Source organism: Bombus affinis, chromosome 12 (genome assembly GCF_024516045.1).
Source record: "Bombus affinis isolate iyBomAffi1 chromosome 12, iyBomAffi1.2, whole genome shotgun sequence".
Classification (NCBI taxonomy): Eukaryota; Metazoa; Arthropoda; class Insecta; order Hymenoptera; family Apidae; genus Bombus; species Bombus affinis.
In genome coordinates, this window is record NC_066355.1 from 7111602 (window position 1) to 7133302 (window position 21701).

At 37.6% G+C, this 21701-nt stretch overlaps 1 protein-coding gene across 9 annotated transcripts in view; it reads right to left on the reverse strand.

Moving 5' to 3' along the window:
- LOC126922577 (5-hydroxytryptamine receptor-like) overlaps window positions 1-21701 on the reverse strand; it is a 157449-nt gene that overhangs the window by 13029 nt on the left and 122719 nt on the right. For 7 of the 9 annotated variants that reach the window (XM_050735314.1, XM_050735310.1, XM_050735312.1 and 4 more), the window contains one exon: window positions 18227-18360. In XM_050735314.1, coding sequence (XP_050591271.1) covers window positions 18227-18360 — 134 coding nt within the window. Of the gene's footprint in view, window positions 1-18226; window positions 18361-18552; window positions 18698-21701 lie in introns of all 9 variants that reach the window. The other 2 variants (XM_050735317.1, XM_050735316.1) reach the window with 2 other exon arrangements.

Genomic DNA, 21701 nt, shown 5'->3' on the forward strand with positions numbered 1-21701 from the left:
TTATGCCGATTTTAATTCTTGCAAAATACATTTGTAGTTGGTTTAATCTACTTTTAATAAGGATCAAATCTATAGATAATTCTCAATTAAAGAAATTATTACGCCCAAGAGACTGTCAATTTCTCTTCCTCAATTAACAAATTAAAGACTTCCAGTTCGTTTGTAATGTTTCTCAATAAAGGAACTATTATATCCAAGAGATTGGCAACTTCTCATCCTCGATTAACAAGCTAAAGACTTCCAACTCCTTTGTAATGTTCATCACTGTTCATGAAACCCAAGAGTATGTTGTAAAGGAAGCCGTATATCCTGAACCCTAATCAATTACGAGAACAATAAATCACAAAACCTATATTAAATTCGTCTCTACGGGCCTTTGTACGGCCCCTAAACAAGCTCAGCCGAATAATTAATATGGAACCCTGAAGGGACGGAATCTAAATGTAGACGAGGAAAACGACATCGAAATAAGGCCTTAAGTATTACGTGAAATGACTCAGGCGAACTCAATTTCCACTTACATTCGGGGACCTCGGTTATCTCGGATAAACGAAATCAGGCCAGGCTCGTTGAATCGAGAACTGCCGGTTAAATGAGGCAGGCTATAGAACTGAAAGTTACCAAGGGAGATGACCAGGGTGGGAAATTAATGGCACTTCACAAAGGATACAATTCATGTGAGAACATTTTTCCACGTCCCTGAAGAACCACTCGACGGAATATCGTCCTTTGCTTTGCTCCTTGAAAAATTCAGCTACACACCTTGCAAAAAACCTCCATCCTTTGTCGAGAGTCTTCACTTTCTATTTTTACTAACCAGCATACCCTTTCCCTAGCTGTCGGCCGTAAAGACGTTGTTACAGACTGTCTGACAGAGAGTCATTAAATTTCCGAAAAATACGAGTATTGTTTAGAAAACTGTTTTGAAAGGTGGAATCTTTGGAATAAAACATTTTAAAGTGTACGATACGCACGAGAATATTTTAAGTCTTCTGAACCGGTTTTAAGAGTTGAATATTTATTTGGTTTGGACGGATGCATTTCATAGTGAAGGAAAATGCCGAATATTTAGCTGATGTTGACAATTACGCGGGCATTTTGAACTATTTAGACTTCCTGAATCTTTATGCTTTAAGCAACTCTTAAACTTTGTACTTTCAATTGTTGGATTTTTAATATGAAGATGAATAAAGATAATTTGTTAGGCGCGAAGATGCAAGTCTTTTAGAAAGTTAATGAATTGATAAAGTTTTACGAATTTTATGAACGTTTGAAAAAACACATTTGGCGTTAACAAATAAGTTTTGCTTATTGCTAAAATACCCGGCACTACAAATTTCCAGGAAGCTCAACAATGAACCTTCGAACGAAAGGCTTCCTTTGCAACAATTAGCATTTTTTCTGTTATTCTGGCGAATTTCGCGTGAAATCAGAGCGAGGTCGGTTCAAAGAATCCCCAAGACAAGAGGCAAAAGATTGGAAGGAAGGAAGAGCTCGGCTGATAAGAGAGGAGAAGATATATAGGAGAGAGTGACGCACGCCTGCTTAAAAGTCCATTCATGGTATTGGAATCTAGCTCCGAAAGCCAATCGACTTTTGTCTTTGCCAGTGACTCCTATCGCGCTTCGCCTTTCCACATTTTTCTCTTCCTCTTTTGCTGAACAATTTGTTCTAGAAAATCTATCGACGCTTCTGCAGAATCTACAAATGCTCACGAATATACTCGAACATTTGTAGAAACCTATTATAGATATATATTGTTATAAGTGTTATACGAAGAATTTTAAAATTTCGTAACCACGAGATATTTAGTGCAAACATACATTTTCCAGAGATCACAAAAATATTTAAACAATTAATTATCCATTACGTTAACGAACCGAAATAATTAGTACGACTTTCTATTTATTTAATTGAACTATTCCTGGCGTATATCAATCTTTTTCCAAATACAGGATTGCAGTAAATGTTTCGTAACTTCTATACACATAATCAGATTACTGTCAAATTTGACCAATATATTAGGTTGTCCGGAAAGTGTCCTTCTTTCGCAAACGTGTTTTTTGCAACAGTGCACCTTCATACAAACGCGAAACCAAATTTGTGAAATGTCACATTTTTGTTTATCTCAATAAAACAAAATGGATCGTACGTAATTCGACAAAATAATATAAAACAATAAACGTTGTGCGTTTTATTATTTCCTCATAGAACGAAAGAAACTTTCAGGACAACCTAATAGTTGGAACAGCCTTGTCTACGGTGCTAATAAAATCTCAAAATTCTTTAAACAACACGTACAATATATTGATAACAGTTTTCTACAATAACTGTATATATACAATATATTTGTAAATCACTATATCTGTTCCAGGGAAAAAAGAGTAATTGATCATTTTATTTTTATCAAATAAAAATGTTGATTCCTGGGCGAAAAACTCAACGACGTTTGTTTTACAATACGTTCTCGAACGTTCGCAAAACGTTTTGAAAACGAGGAGAAAATAATTGAGAAAAATGCGATGCAGTGGAGAGAGACGGAATAAGAGTGTATATACATATATATTCGGGGCCGAGATCAGCAGAAATGGAACGGCTGAACAATAACGAACGGTACACGGGCATCCCGAGATACGGAGGACGCTATAGAAAGAAACTGCGTCCTTTTTACCATGCGCATCGGACGATTCTTTCGAGTGAAGAAAACCGGAAGTAGCAGAATGCAGTCGCATTTAGGACACGTTTAACAAAACCGTTGAACGCAACCTTTGAAACGGCGAAATTCTTTCACGCTCCACAGAGATAAATAAAATGATTATTTTTCTTCTCCTGAAAAATGCAACATCCACAGACTCCGCTGATAATTCTATCGTGCAAGTCCAAGTTCTTAATTTTCCTCACTTTCGAGCGAAGCAAAGAACGATAAAATAATAATTTCAAATATACACGTAGTGCTTTTTTATCGTCCGTCAAAATGATATGCAAGAGAGATTAAAGTGTCTGGTTGTATCGCTGATTCAACCCCTGACTTGCCCTTTCGCACCCCTTTATCGTTCTTACGGCTTGTTTACAATGCACTCAATTTAGAATACGATTAAATTATCAACGTGCAAATAATTTTCTCAGACTCAGTAAAGCTTTAGGGTGTCGCTCCTCCCATAATTGTTTTAAGTACGAAGTATCAAGAGACCAGCGATTATTGAATAAACGCAGGATGTCGCGCTAAATACTACTTAAGCTTTATTTTATCGCGAGCTTCGTTTGCCTTTTTGCCCCTTTCCTTCGCGCAATACTTTGTACATGCGTGCAATCAGCCGATGAACCAGCCCCTCTGGAGCACATTTCTTCGCTCAACTTCGATCAATAATCTTCTACTTCCGCCCCGAGGCTGACTGCCAATGAAAGTTCCTCGTCTATCGCACGCAATCGCGAGATAACTTAAAAATTGGATCAATCCATCCGGATGGAATCGACGACTCAGAAAGTCAGTTTTTGGTCGAAATAAAGTTCCGAAGAACGATTCAATTCGACGATTAAGCTTTCCCAACAATTTTACCGAGAGGACACGGGTATCGGCTACGCTTCGCGAAATTCGAGAAACGTTCGAATCGAATTTTTCCGACGAAAAAGTTCTTTAAACGCACGTAACAACTGACACGATTCTGAGCGATATTAAATTGGGTGAAAGACGATCTTGGATTTTCGAAACCTTCTCGAAATTCTTCCAAGGGTATTTCTATTTGGAGGTGTCGTTCTTAGGAGGAAAAATTATTGGATTATTATAGCGTAAGGGGCTGAAAACTTGCTTTATATATTTGGTTATATATCAGGAAAATACAGTGTAATCTTTACTCGAGCAATCAGCAATCAATCCGCAGAACACGGTACCGACGAAAATGCATTTAACGTTTCACGTACAACTTCGACATACGTATACACCGATCGGTATCTTGAAATTCCCGTAATTCCAAGGAAACGTAATGAAAAAGATTGAAATGTCGATTCCAGGTTTCCAAATTAACGAAATATCCTTTTGAAATTCTGGCAGATCTTTCTCCATGTCAATTTTGATGCAGACACCACCTCAGTTTCATCTTCCATTCAATTTGAAGATCAATTTCAGGACAGAAAAAGAGGTCAATCTTCTCGAAGAAACTTTCACAAAAATTTCAGTCACGTTCCAGCCATGGCCCGCCTATCGAAGCTCGGTTCGTTGCATCCAGACAAACGATTTTATAGAAACGAGCAATTTTCCAGGAGAAGCGGCGAACGGTCAAGCGTGTCTTACAGTTGCATGTAGGAAAGAAATATGACGCGCGACGAAGCGGAAGGATGTCATGCAATCGGTACGAGAACCTTTCAATAAGCAGACGTTCCGGGATGGGACGAAGGATGCATCGAGAATAGAAACGTCAAGACGGGTAGATAAAGGGTGGCTTGGTTGAAAAATAAGTAAGGAGAGGCCACGGTGCTTTGTCGTGTTCGGAGGAGAAAAATAAATCGGGCTTCCACGACTATTTATAAGAATTCGCGCATTCACCTCTCTCTTGCTTACTCCGCGTAAAAAGGAAATCGGGGAGAACGAAAAGGAGGAACGATAAGTCACGTGTGTCTACTTTTTTACTGGCATCGTTCGATTTTCGAAAATATGCGTCAGCATTAATAATAAAACGATAGCGTGGTAATAGTTGGAAAGTACAATGCTTGGCAGAAGTATTCGGCTATCTATAAAAATCTGTTGTCAATACGTCATGCGTTATAAGTAGACAGATATTTATGCAAATTTTCATGAAAGAATCAAAAATGTGAAACCGAGATAGACAATTTTTACTTACCAGTGAAATATTATAAACGGCAGCTACGTTTTCCATATTTTATAGATTTTTCCATATTACCCGCATTCTGTGCATTTTTCTGGCTTTGAACTTCCCATAAAAGTTCGCCATTTAGTTATAAGAAACATACTGAAATTTTATTAGCGTTATAGTGAGACACGACTGTCATGAATATATTTATAAAATTCGGAACGAACGTGAAGATGTACATTGAAACTGCAAAACACTTGATGTAAGCATACATTCGCTGAAATTATAAAGATATTTCAACAGCCATTTATTCATTATCTTCCATTATTATCTATTATTATCCATCATTTTTAACACTTGTTATTATTTGTTCAAGACAGCTTTCATGACATCTATATTAAATATTATCTACAATCTACTATTTTTCGCTATTCTTTAAACTACAGTGTTTCGTCCAACTCAGAATCGGATCATTTGCGATCTTTTCTTCGAAGAATTCGTCAGCCGATCGTATCGAAAGTAATATGTGACAAGACAAAAGAAGAAATTTCGGGTAGAATGCGGGAGATCAAACGCTAGCAAATGCTCGACGAGTATACTCGACGTATTACGAATCTTTACGTATCTTCGTCTTTACGTATTTTATGTACATTTGAATGGTTTCGCAACTAAGGAATGCGGATTAGTCGGTATCGATAAAATCCGCATTTCCTTAGCTGCCAGCCCATATGATCCGCATTCCCTTAGTCAGAGCGTCCTTGATTCGAATGTAAAAGTTTCACGTGCGTTTGTATCGAAACCTTCGAAGACTGCACAGGACCTTCAATTTCAATTGCATCCCTCTATGGCTTCCAGCTGGATTCACGGATAAGCGTCGGATCCTTTGAAAGCTTTTCGCACACGTGGAACGTTCGCTTGCTTTTCTTGCTCCAAGTCGGCCATTCTCTTTCCATGTGTACATAAACCTTTCTCCCGTCGAACCAGTTGTCCCGATTTTATTTTCTCTCAACTCGTTACGGTTTCCCTTGACGCTGCGCGCGTGATTTCTCATTGATCGCGTTGCTATCCGACCAGAAAAAGTCGACGATATTGCATCCTCGTTCGCACGTTCACGAATGACAGAAAATACTCTTTCACTTTAATATCTAAAAATCTCGGTGACGGTGATAAATGCTACAAGTTGAGAGGAATGCGTAGCTTGTAAAGAAAGACGGCTTTTAAAAGAAGAACACACTAGAAGAAAATGGCACATTCAGTGTTTGAAGCGCGAGTGTTCTTTATTATTAAAATCAATGCATTAGAATCAAGATCATTTCCATGCATATCGTTTCGTATAGTTTTATTGTACAAGAAACGAAATTCATCAACGAACGATAGCTACGATTATACAAATGACAAAGCAAATCTTCCTTTATCCGAAATTTCAAACTCTCGCTAACAAGATTTGCATTAGATGAGAAAATGAATACTAAAAATTGGAAGAAGAATATTCCAAGAAAATATTACTTTTATCCGAGTTAAATACTAATATTCCTCGCTACGAAAATCGATAGATCACTTGCACACGTTCCGTATCGTCCCATAGAAAATAAAACCTACCAACGAATGACTCATAAACCCACGATCAACGAGTAGTCGTAATCTCCACAAGCTGCAAATGCACCTACATCATCTACATGTGCTCTAACACTACAAAGATGTTGCTATCACTGATAGAGAACTCTCATAGCGTATTCGAGTAACACGTTGGCGAAATTTTCACCACCTCGAGACTTCGAACTTTCAACTTCAGCCGTGAATTTCGAACGCGACCCGTCGCGTCGTTCCCCTAGGATAAGTTTCCCATTCTTTGGGAGCTCTCGCGACAAATACTCCGTAGTTCGACGTGTCCACATTCAAGAGGATCCAAGAGCATTTACAGTTGACGATATCTTCCATCGTCTTCGTTGGAGTTTTACGATACAGAAGATTCTAACGATTACACGTTCGGTTCCTTTCACAACGCTAACAACCAGCTTCCACGTTTTATCGTCATTTAGATAAATTTTAGCTCCTCTGACAACGTCCGTTAAACCGCTTCTTTGATATTCTACTTCAACGTGTGTACACTGTTTTAAGTTTTCGGAAACTTCTCTGCTTTTCATTGCAAGATCTTCGTACCAAACTTTTCAAATTCATGGAAGATTCGGAATTTGATACCAAACGCCGAACGTCCCGTTGGATTTTAATACTTGAATTACGAGTTTGAAAATTCCACGAAGCAGATGCACTGTTGGATCGATATGTTTCTCTTCTTCGAGATTATGTCTCGGTCGTTTATGTGACAAGAAGGCTGGATAATATTTTCGTACTAGCCGGAGCTTTCTCGTGATGGCTAACGTAAAGAGTCCTTATGACGATTTCGCGTTGAAAGGATCCCGCGGGTTTAACCGTGTTTCACGAAGCTTTACGGCGACCTCGTCAGGGTAAACCTATTAGGCAGCCTCGTTTTAAAATCCTCGTAAACACGACGATAATCCAAAACGCGTCCGTCTTGGTTTTGTCGCCGACTTCACGAGCGCGCCTTTTTAGTTGTCTCAAAGGTAAGTATTATCTTTCTATTATTTTTCTAGGTCATCTACTTAATTTTTTACAATTTTTTATAACTTTGCACGCAATTACAAACCAAGGAAGAGTAATTCTAAAACTCTAAAGAATAATTCTTACCAATATTTTTAAATATCGTATTAGGAAAAAGCAACTTTCTTACAGATCGATCGAGTAAAGTAGAATCCAACGAATCATGTTTCACCGCGAAAATATGGTTGCCTCGTAAATATCTCAATGGTAACTTCTCGCACAAGCGTTTATTAACTCTCAAGGGGCATCACCATCGCGAATCCTGATGGAATGAATTTTTCCAGACGCTGTACGTGTCTATCGTTTTTCGAACTTCCATCGTCAATCAATCAAATTCTATCAAACGCAATTCATACATAACGAGACAGTGCGAATAACTCGTTTGAAAATCTTGAAAGTAAGAAGAAATCATCGTCTCTACATTCTGAAGACGGAATGTAAGTCGACAGGTCGAACACACGGTGTATTTCGTTCTGCTTGATTTTGACTTTATCATTTCGCTGCCATTTGCGTATTTGTTTGTTAACGTCAAATAGCAACGTGCCACGTTATGTACAGTTCGGTATCGTTCGTTAAACCGATTCACTCGATCGGCTGAATTTAATATTTGAAAGACTCATGAATCATTGGTCGAAGCACGGCTCTATCTGTTACTCTCCTTTGATAGGAATTTCAGCTAAATTAAAAATTCACTAAATAGGAGGTGAGTAATTAGTGACAAAATTGGAAAATATCTGTGAAAGGGGAAATATTCTGAAAGAGACTGAGCTTCTTCCTTCTTTAAAGATTTCAAATAGTAAATGGAAAAAATGACGTTAAATGATGTACGTTATTACGTAAAGGTTCGGAGTCATTTTTTTCTATTGCACTCGTAAGAAACCATACAATATGTTAATAAAAACGGGCGATATTTCTATATGATTTTACGCATCAAGATAATGAAGAAATTTTATGCACAAAAATATTGTCCGAGTCTCATTTCTCAAGTTATGAAGAATTTAATTTCGCGCCGAACAAAAGCAGATATGAGTTTCATAAAACAGTGAAATTGTAGCATTCCCAAGCATCTTTTTGATAACACAGGGCCATAATTTATCACAATTTCAGACAATCCGGAAATTTCGAAATTTTAAGCGAAAATTCTATAGATGTCAGGTATCTGATCGAAAATAATAGAATTGCTCGCGATATTAATCGTCCACAATATTAAATCATCTAGAAATTTCGATAGAATTTGTATTTTATTATCGCACATCTGTCGCGACCTTTCATCGATGAACCGTGCTGGCCGCGAATTCTCAACGGTTAAAACACAGTCGGCGATGACAGTCACGTATCGATAATTCGCGAATAACACGCGAAACGCGTTTCTCCGGATAATGACGCCACAACGGGATCATTACCGAGGAACGGGTCGATCCCCGTGTTGCAATTTAAAGACAACTATCTCGAGTTTCGGAGTAGATTTCTCGACAGCTCTGATCGAGGCGTGGAAAAACGAGACAACGAGGCCACGAATGCACCTTTAAATTTCACAAGCACCACGCTCCGAAATAATCGTAAGAAGGAGACCATAAAATAAAAAGGATTATAAAAAAAAGAAGGTAAAGAGAAAAGAAAGAGGGGAAAGAAAAGCAGTCATTCCAGCTACTTTTATGCGCAGAAGCATACTTCAGTGGAAATGCTGGCACAATGTGTGCACTGGCACGCCCACCAAAGGGAGCTAAACTCTTCGACAAACAAATGGAACAGCTTCGTGCAGGAAGGTGAAGATGCTGGAAGTAAACGTTCCTGTAGTATCGCGGGGAATGCTTTTTGACTTTGCATCGAATTTAATATCTACTCTAGCCGGCAAAGCGTGGAAACCTATACACATTTACAAAATAAGAACCATTTAATTTGCAGTAGACTTTGTAGTCACAGAATTTCATATTTAAAATGAGAATGCTAGATTATGGTTACACCAGATGTCTGTAGTGATGAATTGTCGTTCGAAGAATATGTTAAGACGATCAATTATACAGAGCCCTCCACTTAGAATCTTTCTTGCTTTTCATGTTAGAAGACTAAATGGTGAATCGAAGACCACAGTGGTGTGGGTCGAGATTTTGAGAATTGTGTGTTAACCTTGAAACGTATCATCTTTTTAGTTTCATGATTAATTAACAACTCTATTCTCTGCCACGAAATCTTCTCACAGTTGGAAAAACGTAACTAATTTTTCAATTGACACGTATCCTTATTTCGCAACGAAGCGTTTTTCCCTTAGACTTCATACGTCTCCATTTCGTATTATCAAATTTTTCTAGGCAATTTTGCACGCAAGTCCCACCATATCACACGAATATATATCGGACCTATTTAATTAGTACGTAAATGCTAGAATTAAATACACTGTAATTATAAAGACAGTATATCATAACTATTTTATAAAAACTAGCAGAGCACTGATTCACAATATAATTCACAGTTTTTGAAATGGAAGAAGGTAAGGTTAATCCAAGCTCCCATCTTCGCGGATGGAAAGACCAGCAATTCCAATCAGTGTATTAATACCGTTCAAAATGGAGGGAGCCGCGGCGAAGGATACAGCCAAGCTTCGTTGGATCATCCGATACACAGAGTCGACGCGAAATGGGAAAGGAAATAGCGAAGGAAAATTGTAGACGAGACGAGTCGCGACAAATAAGCTTGCCACGTTCTCAAGACACAGACACAGATTCTTTACATGGGGTTAAGCTTGCTTCTCAGCATGAACATCGTATCCTTGGAACACACTAAGAGCAGCTCGCAATATCACGAGCTTTCAAATAAGTGCATTTACCTTGAGAAACATAGCAATGTTTCTCAGCAGTTTCTCGTTTTCTTTCGACCCTTCTTACTTCGTCTAATTCTGCGCGCTCGTTTCGCTTCAGTTTTTTCAATGGATGGCTTATGCCTGCAGACAAACTAACGTCTTCGATTTTTACTTAAATTAACCTAAAGATATCCAGGAACTTACAGGAATGTGTTACGAATATATTATGCGTCCTGTAGAAAATGTTCTGAAATTTCTTTAGAATCGCAACGAGAAACCAATACCACGATGATATTGGCGAGCGTTGAAACGAATCAGAAAATGTATATAGAAGTTAGAAGATATTTATCACAGATGTACATTTTACAACAATCATCAAAGCATTTAACAAGTCAATTATAAATTATATTATAAATCACGATATTTATTCAGTCCATCTTTAGTATCAATTATACCTTTAACACTATTATTCGTGTTATTAGATTGCCCGAAAAGTTTCTTTCGTTTTTCGTTTTATATTATTTTGTCGAATTACGTACAATCCATTTTGTTCTGTTGACATAAACACCGTGACATTTCACAGACTTGGTTTCACGTTTGTACGAAGGTACACTGTTATAAAAAACACGTTTGCGAAAGAAAGGCACTTTCCGGACAACCTAATGTATACTAATTTTTTAATACAATGCTAAGGAAATTTCAAAATATATCTGACGACACACGCAATATATAAAAGTTTTCTACGATAAGTGTACGGGTATTTTCCTTTTTGTGACATAGAATTTCCTAAATGGAACGTTGCCCTCACAATGGGCATTTTGATGGTTTTCAATTGAGAATTAGTGGAAATGGACAGAAAGTGTTGCAAATTTCGGTTCTATGCATGTATGATAAATCTGTCCGTAATGATACATTCGTCGTGGCGAGCAATAAGTTACGCGAGCGCTGATTTATTCTCAATATTCCATTAAATTTGTGCCAGCCAGACTTCTCCATGTCGCCTCGTCGATGAAATATCATATGTTTGACGAGTGACATTCTTTGCCTCGTCCATTGATTACCTTTGATTCGTCCATCGTTCTTCGTTGAAAATGTCATCGTGCGAATATTCGACATATGTATTTTAAAATAATGTAAAGCTGCACAAAACGAAAGGGAATAACGTACTTCAATGTAAAGTTACAGATGACTAAATTAAATAGATTCGCAGTCTGCCGAACCGATAAATTTCGCCATAGTGCGAATCCCCTTTTAAATCTCTGCTATTTCATATCTCTGAGGATAAAATTAATCTTTGTCATGCGAACGCGATTCCAACGATTTGTAACGTTATTACAATAACATGGCAATTTAGATCGTCCGTCCAAATCGAACGCATTCCCGATTAATTCCGTGAAATTTTCTATCGACTATACGATGAGATGCGCGATTATCCCGTGCTTTGTCTCCCATAATTTCGTTCCATTCTTTCTTTATCGATACCTTTCATCAAACGTTTATTGAAGGAGGAAGAAAATCTGATAAATCCTGCGTATACGATCCGAAATAAAATAAAGGATAAATATAACGTTTTAAATTCTGACGAATAATGGTAGCTATTAAGGTGAATTACGGAAGATACAGAAGATAAATGACTGGGTGATGAAGGAAGAGATAAATAAGATAATGTGAAGAATTCCGGAACGAGGGAAAGTGGCATGAAAAAATATACTGTATGCAGAAGGTAAAATTTTCTTGGTCTGCGAAATGAAAGAGAAAGAGAGCATAAAAGGGGCATGAGCTGAAGGACAAAGAAACGGAGGGAAAAGGATATTGAAGGAAATTGGAAGGAAGCAACGTAAATTTGGCTAACAACGAGAGAAAAGAGAAAAGAATTTGAGAAGATAGGCCGAGCACAGGGCGATAAAAATGAAACTTTTGAGTCGCGAAAACTCGGCCAGCAAACTAGTTATTCGATACGAGAGCACAAACAATATAAGTTCTGGAACTATGAAATTAAATTTCAGAACGAACGGAATGTTATGGATACACGTTCATTTATGGTACTGCCTGAAGTCGAACAGAAAATTCGTAGCATTCTTATACTACGAATATTCCTTCAGCGTAGCGTTTTTTAACTTAGCTTTTATTGCCACGACGAGCAGCCTTCGTCTTGCAATTTAAATACACGACGAAACTTTCCGGTGGAAAATTTTGTTATTCTTGGAAAACGGACGATGATTAAAAGTAGCTAAGTACTTTTATAGCACGGTGTTATTTTCTTCTTTGCTACATATATATACTATATACAATACAAAATATTACCGAGACACTTCTTTAAAAAAATTAAAAAGTTGGAGCTAAAAGCGTGGCGAGAACACACGCGAATGAAACTGTAGAAACCAGTAGTATAAAATTAAAGTGGTAAACTAGAAAACATTTTAACGACACATTATGGAGTATACAGACTTCTCTAACGCGTTTAGAACCTTCATAGCACAGTGTTATATCCTGAGCACTACATACTGCCTTGATATTTATTGAAAAATGTAAGAGCGTAGGAGAAAATCGCCGTGGGGATCTGCACGAGTAAAAATATAGACGCTAGTGATATAAACGTAAAATGAAAGTACCATACGAACGAATATCTTAATATAACACAGTATGTGATATATGTTACCGTAATATCCATTTGAAAAGTTACAAAATTGTAGCAAAAATTATAATGACCACGTGGAAGCAAAAGTGTGAAAACTAGTAGTATAACCGCATATATGTTTCGACATGTTGTGGCGTTCGCCACACTTTTTAAATAAATCCAACAATTTCATTCATTTAATACAATTTGACTACATTCTCAAAGAACATTCTGCCGGCATCCTTAATAAAATTGAAACAAAACGAGCTAGATAAGTAGAGTAACAGCGAACGTTTCGAGGTATGCAGTGGAACGCGTATCAGGAATTCGCGGACATCAGGAATTCGCGGACATCAGGAATTCGCCGTGTAACCAAACGCGGCTCACGCTGCTACAGGGAAAAACAGAACGGCAAACCGCTGTGTGCTCGACACCGGGGCTTGACTGGCCAAGCTTTCCAATTACATTACCACACAGGCCAGAGCGGCCATCAAGCGGAAAGACGACGGAGAACCGTCGGATAGAAAGTAGGAGAAGAGGGGAAAAGTGGCGGAAGCAAGAAAGGCGACTGCGTTTCCACGCCATGTGCTTTAAACGCGGCCGTATCCTCGTGAGTAAGAAATAGAAAATTGAACGAGTCTATGTGTCGGTACGATTCTCTTGCCCTCGTCGTAGCGAGGCAGTTGAGATAAATTGGCGAAAAGCAGAGAATGGATTGTTGCTACGTACCAAGGTGAACGTATATAGACGGCGAATGATATCAAGAGTGGCGTATAGTTGAAGTAATACGATTAGGGGAAAGGCAAATATACGAGGGAACGATTAGAGGAAAGGTGGCGAATAAAGATCGGATGGGGAACATTTAAAGACGGAGGGAAGGCACTGGTTCGGCAAGATAGTTTCTTCTAATTAGGAGCTCGCAGAATCCGGTTGGTAAGCGCAGAAACAGGAAATTGTTCAGACAGTTTTCCCACCTTCCGAGAAACAGATACAAATACTTGCTCGCCCAACCTTTGACCAACTTGCCTTGTTTGTACTGAGTCGACTGACATTGTCAAAGCTTCCCAAAAATATTCAATCCTCGGCGTGTAGTTTGTAACCAGCGGGCCTTTGCTTTAGGACTGCGATGTGTTTCCGAGAAGGACGTGTCAGTAGTTCTGTGTTGCGCGTTGGGTGCTTTGTGTAAATTCAAACTTAAAAATTAAAGTGTGCGAATAGAACGGAGATTTTTATTTATTGTAAAGCTCGAAAGATTCAGTGTCACGAATCGGACCGAATTCTTTCTAGATTTGTTTGTCACATTCGGCTACACTACCGTTTGTAAGCACCCGGATATTTTACGTATATTTTATAACAATGCGTGAACGTGAAATATATGAATTAATGAGCAACTAACAAGTAGAAAATATAAAATAACAAATGCAGAACGTAGTTATTATTTGAGCCTCTCAGAAGCCAAACTCCATGATCAACATCATTTTACATACTAATTTCTCCTAATTTTATTAGTCAAGAATGCAATTAACATTCAACATCTCAACAAATGTAGGGTTTATTTTCATGAGTTTATTTGTTACAAAGATAGTATAAATGATGGTGAATTCTAGGATGAACTTTTCAAAATAATATTTGTAATTTTCATTTTCCTCTGCGTTTCCATTTACGATTTCATCAAGTTCGATCAATTGATCAGTTTCTGTGTGATTCATTGGCCAATGTATAATTTTTATTTCAGTAATTAAATTACACCCTGCAAAGAATAGCCAAGTGTTCAGATGCTTTCGGACAGCAGCGCACGTTTTTTGTTTGAACAGCTGCACAGTTTTAAACGAGTTTAGAGCGGAGAATCGCTATCACGGTTTGCCTGCGTGCACGTAAGCTTAGAGTAGAGGCAAGACTACACGTCAGAATAGTGAAACACATTAAAGGCTGTTTGCCGGTAAGAAGAACGTGAATTTCAGTAACCGTCTAACTAAGCGGGAACCTAACTTAACATTGGAATGGCAGTAACAGTCAAGAAGCCGTATGTAAATCATCTCGAAAGCGTTGAACGCGGTCTATAATTTCTAAGACAATATAACGTAGAGAAGTTTCTTTGGCTAATAAGAAGCTGCTCATTGCAACGTCTAGCTAGGAAGCTGTATATCCGTCACGTGCATTACGGAATGAGGAATTGCTCGAAGATTGAGATCGAGCACCTTCACTTCGGAGGATTACAGGCCCTGGAATTCCTCTGATATATCTCTCCTTTGATGGATAAACGTAGACGCCTACCTTAGCTAGATTGTGTTCTACACTTAGATGGATTTCGTAGAATTTACATGCGAAAAAAGTTTTATAAAACATCTGCTTAAAGGGAAAGGAATAAAATAGTAATAGGTGTTTAAATATTAAATACCAGTTTGTCAATTTGACGAATTAATTAGTTTGTATAATTAATAGCTACTAGATGAAGAAACTTCTCTCATGTATCCTCCTATGATTCCAGTGAATTAAGAAACAAGAAACAATTTCTTAAGATTTCAATAATAGAAAAAAACAAACTCTTATAATGTCAATGAATTAGGCATTCATCTAAAAGCTGATAAATAAATACTAAATTCATCTGAAAGCAGCACCAAGTTAATTTCTATACTTGGTAGTAATAAATTCGTAATATATCGTGAATTCTTATCGAATTTCTATACATACGCACAGCTTCTGCATTTCTCACTATTTGTCGGTTAAAAATCGTCCATTTTTAGTAAACGCATTGAAACCACAATGTAAAGATCTCCAACTCCAACGGTGTTCTCGTAACATACAGAACGCGTTACGCAGACGGTGAAGATACATTCGCAACTCCTTGCAGAGTCGTGCGCTTGGATACTCATGTTCGCAGAACGCTCGAATTGGGAGACCCTCGGGTACGATGAAGTTGCCGAAAGAACATAAAACGAAGATTCCGGAGCTCTTATATGGTGAGAATTCATTGAAATCGGAGTACAATATTATTCTGTTCTCGTGGAAATATGTCGACAACAGCAGAGCTACAAGAATATAATTTTTGATCACTGATTTTTTCCTCTTAATCTTGACTTTGTTAATACGATAATTCTATTGATATTTTTGAAACTATATTCGAGAAGCGACTAATCTCGCGGCTTTATAATTAATTGGATAATCGAAGACCTTAAATTGCTTCAGTGCTGCAGTTTAATTTAGATTAAATGTTCTGTAGTGAGCTCCTATAGTATGATGAGATGAGATTTTCAATTTGGCTTCTGAATCCCTGAAATATTCATTATCAAGTAATACCGATAGAAAGAACCAATTATTCTACTTTCCCAAGTTCCAAATCCCTAAAATGTTCGTTCCCTTGCTATTAACTTCTCTACATTTTTGCATTTCTAGATCACATTATTCCTCACTTTTTATTATTCAATTCTTGGTTCTCTCTATATTCTTAAGAATCTTTAACTGTACTCTGTTCAACGAGCCGGGTCAGAGTGGAGGTAAATAAATGATTGGGACATTCATACATTTCAGATATTGTGTCAGAAATCCGAGAAGTCAAAGTAAAGCTTTAACGATGACCCACGTAAATCCTCTCCAGCGAATAACCAGCTACAGAATGTTATTTTCCCATCAAAGTTATTTAAGTATCGTGTTGACAGAAAGAATAATTGGTTTTTTCATTTTTTAGATTCTTAAATTCCAACAACATCGAAAGAATCGATTTCCCTATTTTCTGGATTCATAGGTTTCGGAACAACAAGTTGCATGATGCAAGGATTTCGAAGCAACTTCAATCATATCACGCGAAATTCGGGACAATAGAAACGACGAGGCAACTATTCGAGACCGGTGTAAACGATTGTGTAAGTTGCCTGGTAATCGTCTTAACAACTTCAAAACGGTAATTAATTTTCATAGAACGACGGGCGTAACGAGTTTCTTACATAATGGGGAGTCCGTTTTAATTATACATCATCGTCTGCGAGTTGCAGGAGCTCTCGAGTCTTCTAAGATTTCGTAAATCCATTGGAATACATTAAACCGAAACAATCCTGCTGCTCGTCTGGAAGAGGAAACGAATGAAATTGAAATTGAATCTCGTTCACCGTTGAAAACAGTGCTAGTGAGTTCCGCGATTATTTTCTCAGAATGACGAATTTTCCCAAAACTTCCTATTAACTTGGTCCATTCTTCCACTTATTTTCTTATCCTTTTTTAAATTTCTCAATTAAAGTTAAACTGGTCTATTACCAGTGCACAAGATGAGTACTTCTTCGAGACGACGGGAGTTCGGCCAACTACTTGGTTAATTCTCTGTTAAATCATGGAATTTAATCCGGCGCAAATTGTATCGAACGGCTAAAGCCACTAACTGCAAACGATCTTCGATAGCTGGCTTTGAACGAATACCGTTCCATCGTAAAACTTAGAGGCAAGAAACCTTATGATCGATCTACATTTGCTACGGAATTGCCTAGGAAAGTATGCGAATACTTGAAGAAACCTCTTATGAATATATATTATGTGTCTTATACGAAACAATTTGAAATTCTATTAGCGCTATAATGAAACACGATTATCATGATCATATTGGTCAAAGGAACCAATTTGAAAATGTATATAGGTGTTAGAAATTGAGTTAGAGTTTATAATGTTGACAGTCTTGTCCTATTACGGTGATAATAAAATTTCAGAATGTTTTATACTCGTATAACACATATGTTAAGAGCTCAAATATTTTTCCGAGCCACTGTACGTATTTGTAAAATGAATGCGTTAAATTACCCGTAGCTTGACAAGATACACGGTAACCGAATTTTCGAATGAATTTCTGAAAAATTTTAGCCACCAGAGAAGAAATTAACGAGCCGAGTTGCCTCGTCCTTCTCCCTTTTCGGCGAAAAGCGTTCATCAACGTTGAAATTAAAATTAAATTCTACTCACCACACGAACGGTATAATACGAGAAATTTGGGATTTTTGGACTCATTCAGTTTGTCTTGCGATACGCTAAATTACCATGGAATTTAAAGATCGGTCGATTAAAATTTTCTTCTTTCATAATAACTTGCAAGTTAATAATACAACAAATAAAACATTAAGCATCGTTCATAAATCGTTACCAGCGAGTTTTTTTTTCCGCGATAGAATTGTTTTCTATTATAAATATTGCAGTTATAAATTATAAATAGACCGCGGATGTATTTTATGTATTTTTGGGAAATTTCGTGCTGCAAAAATACATATAATAAAAATATAACATCCTTTGCAATATTTAACGAATGATACAAATTAATGCTCGGGTTTTATTTCTTCACTCGTATTTACAAAAACATGAGTTTACACATCCGCGGTTTACTCATGAACAGGTAAAAATTCAACATTTTGATACCTCGTAAACTGCTCCAAGGGGCATGACCAGGCAAGCAACCATAAGATCAGCAACAGCCAAACTGACGATCAAATAATTCGCCACTGATTGTAGATTTCGCTCGAGTATGATCGCCGCTATCACGAACAGGTTCCCTGGAACAAAAATTTGTTTTAGAAAATGCCCCAAGTACTCCATCGCGTGAAGATCGAGCAAACATTCCCTAAAACAGCGACTTAAGCTTTCCGCATAATTACTCGTAGGAAACTCTAAATCGTATGCTTTCAAAACATTTCACAGTCTGTTTCATGAGCATTGAAATAGGTGACGTTATCAAGATCCCCTACCTACATGATTTTAGCGCGTGCTTTGAGGTGGTTCGCTGCAACTTTTAGGTTCGCCGAGAGTCGCCGTTTTAATCATACATCCAGTTAGTTGCGCACGGTCCTCGGAACTCGCGTAAATAATTCATAAGCTGATTACCAAGGAACCCTGAAAAGCACGAAGCTGAATGATTCTCGTTTCATTTTCGATGAAAATTCCCACATATTACTTTCTTCGGTTAATAATTCCGGATAAAAGATGGTCGCTGATAGCAGATTTTCCGGATGCGTAAACTCTTCGAGTAGATTAATGTCGAAACTGGCGGGGGTGGGGGGAGTTTTTGATAAATAGATACACCGATAGATACGGTAATTATGTATAGTTTAACTTTGATTTGTTCAAGCGTTAAAATATCGATTACAGTTTCAAGTAGGTGCAATAAAAATTGATCAACTTGGTGTGTTGTACTACCTTGTAGTTGAAATTCGGTTCTCTGGTTTGAATAAAAATTGGGCGCAACGTTTTTCAATTTTCCTTATAATTCAATTTAAAAATTCATATCCTAACTGTATCATGTGAAATTAGTGATGTGAATGAACCAAAAATATATCCAAATAATGTTACAAGTCGGTTAAATTATTATTGAGTGGCAAATCTAAAATTCTACTTACGTATCATGTAACTACGAACTATTAAAGTTATTTATAAAATAACAATTGTATTTTACCGTATCATAAATCTGGCCTAACGGAACTCTCCAACATTTTCCATTGATAATGATATGGCATCTTGCTCGTCCTAGAGACAAAGTACCTAAAATTTGACAATTTTCAAGCTAAATTCCTAGTGAACGTCATCAATCTTCGTTATCCTTTGAATTTCACTTCCACTAGCGAGTGGTGGTTACACTCGTGCTAATTATCCGCAGTCAGCGGCGAAGGTATTGCAGGTAGCATCCATTTGTCAGCAAACGGTGGACGTTCAAGCAGAGGCAACTAGCTTGTTACATTCTGTAATTAGTCTTTCGACGCTGTCGTCGCTTTGAAGGCTTAGCAAACGTTTTGACAATCGCATAATCAGTTTATTCGTTGGCCAGGTAGCGAGCCTTTAAACGAAACAGACACGCCAACTCCATCGTTCTGCGAAAACGATTTGCCAAACGCGTCCAGTTTCGGCTTGTCTTCCTATTAACGTGACGGTTTTTGAAAAATTAATTTACAACGTTGGACGACGCGTGTCGATCTCTGTCAGAGCGAACGTACAACGAGCAATTGACGTAAACTCGCAGCGGAATAAATAACACGCGCTCTCTGCGAAACGTTTATTCGATACAAAACGCACACGTCTGGAATATTTTCCAGGAAAATTCGTAAATTTATCTATCGTTTGCCAAACCGTGAAGAATCGAGAGGTCGAACATTGTCCCATAAAACGATGAATTTGAAACGGCACGTTCTTCCAAACTTCACGCCTCATCGATCTTCCATTCTTCTCTCGAATCACGTGCCACGAATCAGGATATTCACACGCGCGTGAATATGATTAGATATTTGTTCCGTATTTATAATTACATTACGGGTATATCTATGCATTTCTAGGAAATTTGGGAACGCAACATTGCAGGGAACGCGCGTAATGTGAGAAATATATAAAATATCAACAGTATCTAGTACTTTTCATAATACAATTGGTACATAACACAATTTTTTACCAACGTTCTACTTTCTCGATCATGTTTTCGAACATATGAATTTGCATAAAAATCAGAAGGCTTTTTATAATTCATCGAAGTTCGACCCAATTATCGCTGCAGAGTAGATTGGTTTCTACGCTTTCTACGGAGTTTGAATCAATGTTGAAATTAACAGTTTCCCGTGTTATAGGCATCATGGTTTGCGTTACACGCTTTTCACTCCATTTCGACTACTCGTGCTTGTTAATAACGGCGCGAGTACTTTCCACGTCCTAACGCAGTAATTTTCCACGGTAATTTGCACGTTTGAATCCTTTTTACGATCGCCGATCTTTTTTCACGTTGGTGGGCAGGTATAAAGTAAACCGACGTTTATATCGCGAGAATCGTCGATTTGTAACACGCGTACACCGGAAAAGTCGCGTTGAATCCGTGGATCAGAGGGAACGTAGTTTCACTGCACACGCTGTCCTTTTTTTTTTTCGCCCTCCCATATTTTCCTCTCGTCGACTTCGCGAACTAAATTGTTCAAGCGACAGAAAATCGAGCCTCGAAGCCGTCACAAGCACTTTACTGCACCGTAAACTCTATACTCCGCGTAAAGCGTTTAATACGAATAAATGAACGGTGCTTGGCGAGGAGCATTTTCAAATTAGCGGTCGCGTTCCGGTCGTTTGCCCTGAAGATGGTGTTAAACTTATCCTTCGTTTCGTGGATATAGTACAGTGCGGGTCAGAATTTTAGTCGAATTCGACTGATGAGAGACTATTTTCTTTCTTATTTTAAACCATAGCGCGATCGTAAGCTCGGTAGTAAAGTCGGTAAAAGGTCGCAAGCTTCGGGCAAAGATCGTGCGAGGATTGCAGCATCGACGAGAAATTCGTTTAAGGGCTCAAGCTAGAGATCGTTGCAAGATCGTACGATTAAAGTCAAAGTCTCTTGGAGATTTTAAGTCGGTACTTTATTCTTTCTTAAGGTTACGAATTCGATAGAAATAAAGTAAAAATAAAAAAAAGAATAGGTTGAGAGCTTGGCGTAGTTAGTAAACGCAAACTCCTTTCAGAATCCATCGAAGATCATCCAATGAATATTACAATTTCTGGAACATTAGCTTTCGTGCTTGAGAAATCTTGGGCACACAATAATTTTTTGTTTAACATTAAGAAACATTAATTTTTATCGTATGTTAAGAAATAAAATATACATTTATATCATCTGTTAAGAAACATTTATATGCTTATAGTTTACTTTATCCTCGTTTGTAGTTCTACGTCGAGCTGAACTCGACATCGATCATTCATTTTGCCTTTAAAATATAAAATAAAGTGTTTCGCGCGAAAACTTAATTTAACAGAAATATATTAATCTATATGAACACGTTATCGATCATGGAAATGTATAAATAAAGCCAAATAATTACGAACAGTCTTCTGAATGATTGCAGTTGATTTCTAGAAAACTCGCATAATCATATTTCGA